The 12,209-nt window shown below is 44.1% G+C and overlaps 1 protein-coding gene across 1 annotated transcript; it reads right to left on the reverse strand.

Annotated features, from left to right (window-relative positions):
* Nucleotides 1-947: 947 nt before the first annotated feature.
* ATP6V0C (ATPase, H+ transporting, lysosomal 16kDa, V0 subunit c) lies at nt 948-9,675 on the reverse strand. The gene is made up of 4 exons (XM_010296461.1): nt 9,638-9,675; nt 5,937-5,956; nt 3,037-3,220; nt 948-1,781 (listed from the first exon to the last, which is right to left on the reverse strand). Exons 1-4 carry the CDS (start codon nt 9,673-9,675, stop codon nt 1,577-1,579), a joined length of 447 nt encoding a protein of 148 aa, XP_010294763.1. The 3' UTR covers nt 948-1,576.
* Between the last annotated feature and the right edge of the window lie 2,534 nt (nt 9,676-12,209).

Below are 12,209 nucleotides of genomic sequence, written 5' to 3' on the forward strand. Positions count from 1 at the left end.
GCTGGGTTAGAAGCTGCAGCCAGCTTCAGCAAATTCCTCACACTGGCTGTAGCTCTTCATGGTACTTGCACCAGGCTTGTTTGCTGCACAGGTATACACAAGGTACCTGGATGAAATACACATATACCACATCTCCATTCCCAACCAGGCTGACAGATTACTCCAGATTCCTCTGCTTAATCAAAGGCATTACTAGTAATAGGTATCTGCATTATATTAACATTTTGGCTTGGACAAGGTAAAGCTTGACCTGTTCTCCAAACTATACAACTAAGATTAAGGTGATGTACTTCCCAAAGGCAATTTGGAACAAGCTCTACATTTGTAAGGGTCCAACATCCATTTCCCATATGAGCTTCAGTATTGCCTTGCAACATTCGTAAATCTTCAGGACAAGATGAGGTGGCTAAGGCATTCACTAGCTGCAAAAGCTGAACTGCTCAGCTCAAATGCTGATTTACAAGTTAAAGTTATTGAATGAACCCATTTTGTTGACGAGACTATTGTTCATATACTTTAAAGGCAACTGCTGCTAACAGTGCAGCTTTCCAACCAGCTAAGTTCCTGCAGAGCCATCACAAGGCCAAACTGCCTAAAGGCTCCTCAGCAGCTCCCATTCCTTGTCACTTGAAGCCTCCACCCTTGCTCCTCAACCTTGTCTGCTCAGGCCATGCTGCACAGCCTATTACATGGCATTACCATGTGCCAGAGCAAGGACATGCTGCTTGATCCAGGTGAGCACAGCACTGCAACAGCCTGACACAGGCAGCAGTTGGAAACAGCATCACTACTTGCCCAGGAGAGAAAGGGAATGGCTTAGCAGTGATGACAGCATCACTTCTGCATGGTGCTCAGTCACTTGAAGAACCTGCCTCCCCCTAAAGAAACCCCTCCTCTTCCTAAAGGAGCAGCAAAAGCATGAAATCAGAGGCAGAGGACTCATTACAGCAATGTAGTGAGGAAGTTTTATTTGGAAACATGGTATAAGTTTGTAACCCAACACTGGGTGCACGACTCTGATGCCGGAGCATACGCTGTTACTACTGAAACACAGGAGTGTTTCGGACAATTGCTGTAATAAAACACGAAATTCTCATACTCCAATACCAGGACACTACAGCAATCTTTAGAATCAAAGTTACATCCAAGGAATTCTCTGCACTTACAATTGACCCCACAGTGTAATCTACCTATATATAAGATTAATATATATAGCATGGGAAATTGAAAATCCTTGCTCCATAGATGTATGAACATGTCAAGTCTTTTATAAATAAACATCCAGTGAAGAGAAAAAAATTACATTTCTAGTTCATATTTATACATAAAGTACTAACAGCAATGGGTGGAAAATTGCACACAGGCCACCCCAAGCCATGCATCAGGCTTGGAGCAGCCCATCCAATTTAATATTGAAGTACACACAGGACAGACAAGTCACTAACATACATTGCGCATTTACAAGAGATCAACTACCAAATTGGGACAACTGTACACATTGGAAAGACCATTTTCATTCTGGAGCTCTTTTTTTAAATGTGGATTTGTTACATCTCTTTACATCATACTGCAGTGTTTACTTTGTGGAGAGGATAAGGGCAACAATGAGGCCATAGAGACCCAAGACTTCAGCGAAGATCAAAATCAGGATCATGCCCACAAATAACCTGGGCTGCTGTGCTGTTCCCCGTACACCTGCATCACCCACAATGCCAATGGCAAAGCCGGCAGCCAGACCACTGAGGCCCACACTCAAGCCAGCACCCAGCTGAAGAAAGCTCCTGTAGGACAGAGATGAAAAGAGTTTCAGTGGCAAGCAACAGGACATCCAGCCTTCAACTTCAGGCTAGCCTTTTTTTTTGTTTTGCACTCCCCACAGGAAATAAGAATATTTGAAGGGAACTTCTTGCCTGAAGAAAGAGCCACTATACTCCGTAAGCAAGCACAAAACGTCTCACAAAGCAGATGCTTCCTGAGACTCCTAGCTCCGGTATTAAAAACTGGGCAGCTACGCAACATTTCTAGCCGATATTCAGGTATGGCACATACACTAAGCTACTGGGCCTGCACGTTCACATGGCCACCCAGCTTGTCTGTAGTCACTTCAGTCAGCTGCAGGCTTAGCATGCTGCCAGGGCTGTACCTACTCCAGCCACATGGGATAGCACTTGCAGTAATGCCTGTCCCACAGTGCTCTGTAGCCCAATACCTGCTTTTGTCTCCCACCTTTAGAAGCCTTTACAGCTATAGCACATCCTGGTGATTATTAGGTCTCTTGCACTACAACAGTTGGACAGGAATGATCTTGTTTTCCAGGCAGGGGTCCCTGAGGAGCAGTCCCTATCAGTATCTGGCCACCTGGTACCTGCAAAGGAACATTTGTATCCGCTGTTCCTTTGATCATGACTTATTAGGCCAACCACACTGCTCACTGGCTGTAGCTTGTACAGTGACACAGATACTGCCTGTGTTAGACCTCAGAAGCATTGTTTTATTCTGAGACATCTCAAGCCAGGTCCAGCTATTCTCAATAGCCAAGAGTAGATTAAGTTTCAGACTATGGCTGGTATAGTGGCCCAACGTATAGCTTGAGGATTGATTTACCAGCACATAAAGCAGCAAGCAGTATTAATTATTCACTTGCATCTCCCAGGCAACAGGAGAACTATTTAGACAGTCTGATTAGACAGTCTTGGAAAGACCTGTGTATTCCAGGTCTAGAATTTGGCACCACAAAACAAGCTTAGCCTCCTATCCCAATACTGCCTGTACACAGTTTCTTTCAAGCCATAAACCACTGCATTATCTCTAGCTGGGGGATGTCTGATCTGTTAGCTAACAGAGCAAACTAATCAGGCAGCACTACCACTGAGGCTAAGGTAGGACAGCTGAAATCCAGACCATACTGCTAAGTTCAGGTTAGGAGCATTTAGCATTGAGAGTCCTTCCTGGGGTCTTAAGCAAAACCCACCCATTCAGCGGCATCAAAATAGTGACAGGACAAACTTAAAACAACTGACAGATGCAGCAACTTACTTGAATAGCGTGATAGAAGGTGAGAGGGCATTGGCAATGAGGACTGCCACTACAAGGCCATAGATAGCTATAATACCCGCCATGACAACAGGGATGATTGACTTCATGATGAGCTCAGGCCTCATGACAGACATGGCCGCAATACCCGTGCCACTCTTTGCTGTTCCATATGCAGCTCCCAAGGCTGGAAGAGAAGAAAAATGCATTAGACATCCCCAAATACCATCTGCTTCACTAGGCTGCAGTATTAGAACACTTGAGTCAGCACAAGGAAGAATTGTGCAAAACATGGTCACTTGACTACTTGGTTTGTCAGCCAGGAATATTCCCCTAAGGGATGAGGAAGTGACCTATCTAGAGTCCTAGACCAAAGCTAGATCAAAAGGTGCTGTTCAAACACTACTGATAACAGAATATCCTCCCTCAGCTAGCTTCACCACAGGGTATACTCCCCAGCAGATATTCATTCCCTGCTTAGGAACCAAAACCCAAGGTCCAAATTTGAACTCATTAGTTTGTGCCTTCACTGAGCCCACGCTGTGAGGATCTACTCAGCTGATCTGCACAGGAAATACAGGAAAGCATATCCTTCTACCACAGCAGGATGTAACCAAGCTGAAAGCCAGGTTTTACAGTCACTGAACTTTGAGCCACTTGGGCTGAGCTCTCAGAGGCACCCAATGTTTAACAAATCACGTTCATGAGGTTTTGTGGAAGAAGAGGCCCATCTGCCTATGCTTTGTCCTGGCATTAAACATGCCATTTCAGCTTCATCAGACATACTGAGATAGCAACAAACTCATATTGCTGCACTTCATTCCTTGGAGAAAGGAATGTGTCAATCATGTGTCAATAACCTCACCTGTGAAGGATTCAGGTCCAAACACTTGTTAATCCAGCCACTGGAACCACAAAGCAGAGGATGGCTTGCAGGTTAGAGGGCCACAACCACCTTACCCCAAGGTTCACTGATCACATGTGTAAACACTTGAGCATGCAGATACCAACATGGGAATCCAAAGCTTTGTTTTCAAAGCAGGACATGGGCTTATCTCCAACTGAGAACCACTAGAAGAGTCCCAAAGCACTACTCCAAAGGGTAACTTCTGCCTTGAACACTTTGTATTAGTCTCACAAAAGCTTCCACAAATAACTCTGAAATACTTGGAAAGATGTCTTTCCTTCCAACCTTGTGCTGGCGTACTCTACTGCCCTCACCATCACCCAAGAGATGATAGGCAGGTCAGCAGCCATCCAGGACTAAGTCCTTGAAGCAGCACTGCAAGGTAAGTATGTGCAAAGGCAGGTCAGTCTCCTTTTCAGATACCATCAGGCCGATTCCATCTCCAAAAAGCTACTGGAGAATATTAAAACCATGGGCATTTAAAATCTTTGTACTGTTCATAGACTGTCTTGAGTTTGCTCCACCCACTGAAAAACCTAACATTTCTACAAGGGAAACCTGCTTGTTCCACAAAGATCTATCGCTGCCTCTTACACCAGCATCCAAGTGTGAGATACTGTACCTTGCCCAAAAGAGTTGCTGGGAGGTGTTCAAAGGGTTTAGGATATGTGCTTTCCTATCTCTCACTCAGCATTCACATAAAGCCTATCTTTGAGCAGTCACAAACTGAGCAGCAATCCTCCTGGCTTTGCACTAAGAAACTGAAGATTAATAAAGGTACCACCACTGCACTAACACAAGACTCGCCATCAGAAGGAAGTTCAGTTTTAATTACAAAAACTTGACATGAAAGGCCTCATTATCAATTGCAAATTGGTTCTGTACTAGCAGAGCTCTTGAACCTTGACTGTCACTGAGCCAGATGTAAAGGGCTGCTCAGGGCGATTCACAACTAGAATCCAGCTTAGCAGGAAGCCTGAGCCAAGAGCAGAAGACATGTTTTACCTGCAAATGTAAGCTGAGACTGGAAACTAGCACACAGACTTAACTAGCAGCATCAGTGATGATACTGTTTAAGGGTCTAGCCCCTAGGAAGTCTAAAAAGAAACCACTAACTTGAATTAGGGACATTTCCTGTTGTATGAAGCATCTAAGGACTGGAAGTAAATGGAATCAAGATTCAGGCTATCTAGACTTCTAGACTGGCTATAGCATTTAGCAGAAACCATTTCTCTTGTCTGTAATCTTTTATAAACCTCTCCAGAAACAGAGGCTCATGAGGGAAGTTCAGTCATTACTTCCCCAAGTCTGAAATTACTTGAAGTGTTGCAATTAATGCAGTGGTGGATTACAGAAGCTGATTTTGTAAGCCCACTTACAGAAAGCCAGCCTGCTTAAGCTTTTGGGGAGGGGCAGATCAGCACCAGTTTGTCAGTTCCCAGCTGTTAAATCACATTTCTAGGGAATAGGCAAGAGCTTATTCCTTGAACTTGGTCCAGACACATCAACAAATAAAGTCTACATGTACTCTGTGGCAGCTAGTTGTAACATTATATTTTTAGATGGCACTGAAGCTCTATTACAATCCCACTGGTGGACAGTCACAAGCACTACACATACAGCTTCAGAGCTTGGCACATCTGCTCCCAATGAAGTCTTTATGAGCATCCTGACCAACAGGCGTACACCTGGAGACCCCCACCACAGCTGCATCTCCAGTATCTTAAAAGGCAGCTTGTCTTACTGCTTTTCACTAGCCTGAGAAGTTCTCCTTGCACTTGTTAATGCAAATATTACAAAACATACAAAATATTATAAACCAATATTACAGTCCAGGTGGCAAAGATGATACCCAATTCCCACCATGACACAGCCATCTAATGGCACAGCTATTCAGTTATGGGCTATTTGGCACTTCATTCAATCTTCCTGCACATCTTGACTTGTACATCTTGGAAGCTGTGAATATTTGAAGCACTTATGCTTCATATGCTACATTTAAATACTACTGATGAGCTGGAAGGACATGTTTTCTAAAATCTTCTCAGTGAATAGGGTTCAAAGACATCTATGTGGAGGACAGTGAAAATGGAACAAGAGCTGTACCACTGTTCTACACCAAGACTCCATGTATTTGCTTCAGATCATACAGTTCCATCACCCCTAATGTACATACCAATTAAGCTGCAACACTACCTTTAAAGCATACAAACACACAGCTATCAAAACATTTACCTGGCAGCTGGAGAAGCACTTTGCCTACCTAGCTTTATCACAGAAGGAAGGCATTCTGGTCTATAACCAGGAACTGTGCCACTTAAGTTCAATGGTGTTATAATATAGAGAAGTCATTTTACACATCATTCAAGACCACCTACTCCCAGTAAGCCCGTTTCAAAGGTTAACTTGATTTTGAAATACTTCTGAAGAGCAACTCCTTGAACTCACAAGCCAGAGTTGATTTAGTACGGCTCCTGGGGGCAAAACACACTCCCACAGGGCTCTGTACATGCTGCCCAGCACCTCACCATAGCTTTTACTTTCTATTAGTCAAAAATGGTAGCAGAGGTAGTGTAGGCGTGCAGCCCTGAGATCAGGTATGAACTGGAAAATAACTTGCCATATAAGCTACAGCTTCATTAAGGACAGAAGACGAGTTGTAGTCTTGACACTGCCAGGACTTTCAATAGAGCTTTGCTGCCAATATTGTCAGTACTTGCGCAGCTTGCTGTTTAGATCAAGCGCTAGTCCAAGTATAGGACCAATCTTTTGCAGCTATAGTTACAGTGCTCAGTAAGGTCATGCACCAAGAATGTTAACCTTGTAGCTACCTTAGCTGCAAGTCACCTCATGCAACATTCCCTCAATACAGAAAGAGGCTATTACCAAAAGCCTTGCATCAGTTCTGCAAAGCTCTGCAGACAGATATGCACCTGTGGACAATGACATTATCAGGGGCCTTCAAGCCAGGAAGCCATTTGCATAGATGCAGTTTCAGCAGTTGCAATATATTCAGACATGCTCAGCCCAAGAACACAGCTGTTCAGAACGAGCCACACTATCCAGCAGCATTTGGTCCATCCAGAGCCAGTGATTCCTCCTGTGTCCCACCAAGGAGAAGCAGGTTTTCACACTGCAATGCATGGAAGATTTCCAGCACACTAATAGGCAGAATTTCACTGAATTAGGAAGTGAGCTAGAAACACAAGGGAAACTTGCAATTAAGATACCATGGGTTACTATCATAGCAAGTCTGAAAGACTATTCTAGATGAGTACTTATATCCAGAGCCCTTTATAATTAATCTATTATCAAATGGCTGCCCTCTGAAGTAGGTAAGCTTCCTTGAACCAGACAGCAGGCATCAATTCACCTCAATGCCTGTTGATCCTTGAGCAGGTTCTTAAATGGCTGGAGAACTGTTACAGGTGATATCCAGGTCAAGTACAGTCCTTGCTTTGCCATGCCAGAAACCTGGGCATTTTCAAAGAAACAGGCTTCTTCCTACTGGTATTCTAAGGCCCTCCCACACCACCACATTTAACCCAAACACAGCTCTACCTCAGATTACAGTAATGGACACTCCACAGCTGCCTTGGAAAAAACCTGCTGCTATGTCCAGTTGTATCTCCACAGAAGAAACAGCCACGATAGTGGAACTGTATCTGGAACACAGGCAAATTCAGATCATGCTGACTGCAGACTGGCTATAGCCAGTCCCCCAGTGATAACTAGAGGGCTAAACAGGTAAGCTGCCCTACAGGAAGTTGGAAACTTTGAAAATCTTTAGTGAGTCACCTGTTACAGGATTAGGGACAGCATGCTTTTTGTTCTTCCCCAATGTTATGAGAGAGTGTGGGGACTTCAAACAAGCCTCCCACTGTCAGCTTACAGCATTATCAAAAACAACCTGCAAGGCTAGCAGGCCATTTACTCTTGTTCAATAAGTCTACCAGCTCCTTGAGAAAGTTGCTGCAATAGCAGCAGTCCAAAGAAAAAAAAAAAAAGGAGTGACCAGTCAACTGTCCAAGCAGCTGGGACTGCTGCAGATGGTACTCTGGATTGTCTGACAAAACACAAAGCCAATTTTGTTTTTTAAAGTACAGTAAGGCTGACACTTTACACCACAGAGTACAGGCTTGCTCTTCTGCAAGCAAAGTCTGGTCACTTGTTATTTACCTTTCTTCATCATCATACAAGCTCCCCTGCAACCTTAAAGATGACCCATTTCACAGACTGGGTGGACCACTGTATTCCAGGTGGTGAGTGGCAGAGTGGTTTGTTATACCAGTTAGCAGGAGCCCTTTTCATCTAGTTGGTCTAACAGCAGCTTCCACCACTCATCAGCAGGCATCCACAGCTAAGCTGCCTCATTTCTAAAGCGTGGGAAAGCCAAGGTCATCTGACTGCATCCAGCAGACACTCTGGTGGCCAGACTAGCCTGACTTGAAGCCTCATGCTCACAAGATTCACAGTATGAAGGAAGCGAGTTCAGCAAGTCATGCCTTACTGTTTGGCGAGGACAACAACCAGGTAGAAGCATGCACTTCTGTGAAACCATTGTTTCAAGCATCACCAAACAGCCTGATCAGGCTGGGGAATTTTCCAGCTTGCAATCGCTGCTTGAAATCAGTCAGACTCTGGAAAAATGGAGGAGGCTGATTTTAGGAAAAGAAAAAAGGAAGTTGAATAAGAGGTCCTGAGGCAGTTGGCATTCATCTCCACTCCTCCTCTGAACATTCCCATCAGAGGGGAAGTACCTGCGGACTTTGTAGTCTACACTGACTTCAGGGTGAGACACAAGTCCCATCGGGTACACCTGGAAGTCACAGTACATGCAGCAGCATATCTGCTTGAGCCAAGTTTTGTAGAGCCAATGGTTTATCCTGAGGCTCAATCTGGTTTTCAGATGATCCTAAGACTAGCATCTACTGAGTGGAAATGATGCCCTTGTTGAGATGTCTTCCCTTAACTAAGCTGTAGAAACACTGCCTATCTGGTTTACTTCTGTTACAACACTTAGGTCTTAATAGTCCACTGATCCACCTGCTGTTAAGGATGAATGCTTAAGCTAGTCTCTCTACTGTAGACAGTATGGTAGCTCAAACATCTGACCCACTGAGTTTTCCTGCCATCCTCCACAATGCCTTTGAGGTACTCTACAATGATTTGGAACAGAAGACTGCCTTGAGCTGCATTCCATTGCACCATTTCTTTTTACCTGCAAGCTACAGCTAAGGAGTCTGCAAGCTCCTCCTAGGATGAGGTCTACAGCTCCATACTAAGAAGCAAGCAGCTCTCTTCTACCACCTCCCCACCTCTCAAGAGACAGTATTTCAGGAAGCACAGATGTAATTTGCCTTCAAGGCTGCAAGTTTTTTTTAGTCATGATGCCTCCTAGAATCAGACTGCACAGGGCTGTCAGCTGCATCACACTAGATGTTCTGAGCCAGCAATTTTACCATGGAGGTCCCTTAATAGCTAACCAACTGCTACAATATCTGCATCCCTAGTTTAAAGTAAAAAGCACCATTTTGTTAGCTCTGCAGCAACAATGAGAAGACAGACACAGGACTAACCTTAACACTGCTGGCTAGAGTCCTCTTCATTAGCAGTCTTCCAGATGCTTGATAGTTGAAGCAGAATCGAAGGCAATGAATGCCTGTCCAGAGTGCAGGTCTAAGTAAAAGTCCTTACCGCATTATGGAGGCCACAGTGGGGTGCGCCTGGGACATCACGCTTTTCTACATGGAGCATCAGCAAGTGCAGAAACAGACAGCTTTGCCTAATACCATGCTTTTCTGCATGGAAAAGCTGTAATAATTTGCTCACTCAACAGCACCTGACACTGAGCCAACCACGTATTTTACACATAGGAAATAAAGGAACTTTAGCTATCAGAACACGTTGTAATCAGCAAATGAATAAGCAGGCTCCAAGATAGTCAAGGTCACAGCAGCCTGCTTTAGTCTTTCTAGCTGCCATCAGTACTAGCTGACCAGAACAAGTTCTCCTATCTATTTACCATCAGCAGTTAATGTTCAAACACCACACAGTACTGCGTAAAGTCGCTTGTTTTCACATCAGACTAGCCTGGACAGTATAGAACTTGAACCTGTTTACTAGAAACAGGTCTCAACTATAAGCTCTACAAGAATCTGATCTTACGATACAGCATGAGTCAGCCATGATCACTGCACTAATTAACACTGACCTAGGACAATTTTTGATAGTTTTATACTGCTTGTCCAGACAGACTTAGCTCCTTACTTCTAAATCAGGGTGTGTTTAACAACTAACACCAGAACATGCTGTAGTGTCACATCGCTAGTGGGAAAGCTACATGACACTGCAAGTTTTAGTTCATCCTATATTGACACCTCTGCCACATTGCCTTAAAAATCCAAGTTGCTTCACTAAAGAAGCAGTTCAGTTATGTTCACAACTACAAAATAATTCTGCATCAGCAGTATCTACAACCTGTTGTTCCAGTGACTGAAACCATCAAATGCACTTAGGCCCTAGCAAGACACTAACTTCATGGCTCAGACGTACTAGTATTAGGACCATCTGACACAGATTCTACATCAGGGACCAGTCAAGTACCAGCAGCAGCATGACAGTTGCCAAATCTTCATCAATATAGCTTAAGCACTGTGAATTACCTAACTCAAACCTTCCCCTTTCACTTGCAATCCCACAGTACCATGCTATGAAACCTGTAGCTTCTAGGAAATGCTTCACTTCTAGTTTAGACATACCAAGCAACACTGAATTCCTATTAAAATGCAGACTCCAGCTGGCATCCCTTTCTGATGTTTGACTGAAGCAAGCTTGCATATCACAAAATCAGTGTCTAAAAGGCCATACAACCATGTTCTTTTGCTTCCAAGTTGAATTGTGCAAGAGGAATCCAGTGACTCCTTCCTTAGGATGAAAGCTCAGAACTTAGGACCTTAATCACTGCTATTTTGCAAGAGGCAGTGATCTGCTGACTGTTTTTTCCAAAAAGTAACTAGATCTTAAGTCTATTCCTCCATTATTTTCATCAGCCAAGAGGCAGGTACATCAGTAGTCCCAATGCTGGCTGCTATAGCATTCCAGCCATATTGTTTTCAGGAAAGTCCTTACCTGTCAAGTGTGAGTACAAGGTTTTAACTCTGAGGTGGCAGGTCAGTAATTGCCCTCAGCACAGGACATCTGCATGCCACCACTGGGTACAAACTGAGCAAGACTAAACACAGCCAGTCACACTTTTTTATTTTGCGAAGATTAAAGCCATGAACAAGGCTGGTATGAAACCAGTCAAGGATGCCACCACCAGCATGGCTAGACAACTTCCTCTCAACCACTAGTTTTAATCCACTGTCTACTTAGTTACTTACACGGTTTAAGCTACCACACTCATCAAGAGCAGCTTCCACAAATTTGCCTTGCAAACTTAGCTACTATCTCAGAGGCTACTCTAGTATAATAAAACTCCAAGCGCATGAACAGTTATAAGCAACTCAAGCTACAGCCGATGCAACGCTTAAGTGTTTTGATTCCTCAACTGGGAGCCAAATTAGGTGGCAGATGAAGACAAACCTGCATGGTCATACATGTGGAGACACTGGCTAAGTCTCCAGAAGAGAAAACCAGACCGATTCCTAGCTCTTGTATTCCTAGTTACTGTAACACCAGAGTTTGGTAAAAATAGCTGAAGCCTTCCCCATGTTACACCCCAAACAGAACAGCAGATCAGCACCCATCAGGAAACAGTGAAGGCTCAGTCACCAGCAGCAGTCATTTTCGGTAGAAGGTTTACTCACAATCCAAGAGAAACCAGACATCATATGATGGTCTTTCTGATGTAAAACAGCATTTATGGGTCTCTGCATAAATGTTCTTCAATGGGGAGAGCAATACTGCAGAATGACCCAATTTACTCCGTTCTGAAACTCAATGACTTAAGATGCAGATGGATGGCCACTAGAGAATAGCTTCCCTTTTTCAGTATTTCATGCATCTCTCATTTTAAGGGGAAGGTCAGGAGCCTATCAGCTCCTTTTAATGTCATTAACATTTTCAAAGCTGACTTCACTCTTAAAATACTTGCATATTTAGGTTTCAATCCTATTAAAAACTGGTCCTGCATTATCCGAGGAGTGTCTTAAAAATATGCTGTGTCCTACGTACAGCGGGGGAAGTGCTGCACCCAGCCCCAGGAGAGCCAGACCAGCCCTCCCCGCCGCGGGGGCCCGCAGCAGCTGACGCCCGGGGCAGACCC

This window comes from Phaethon lepturus, unplaced genomic scaffold (genome assembly GCF_000687285.1).
Source record: "Phaethon lepturus isolate BGI_N335 unplaced genomic scaffold, ASM68728v1 scaffold30260, whole genome shotgun sequence".
In the NCBI taxonomy this organism is placed as follows: domain Eukaryota; kingdom Metazoa; phylum Chordata; class Aves; order Phaethontiformes; family Phaethontidae; genus Phaethon; species Phaethon lepturus.

Bases quoted from the DNA above. Each gene is read 5' to 3' on its own strand.
- ATP6V0C (XM_010296461.1), bottom strand. From the start codon at position 9,675: ATGTCCCAGGCGCACCCCACTGTGGCCTCCATAATGCG. The intron at 3,221-5,936 runs GTAGCATATGAA...CTTCTCTTCCAG, and splicing joins CTCATCAGTAGTATTTAAAT to CCTTGGGAGCTGCATATGGA. The intron at 1,782-3,036 runs GTAAGTTGCTGC...TCTGTCCTACAG, and splicing joins CCTTCTATCACGCTATTCAA to GAGCTTTCTTCAGCTGGGTG.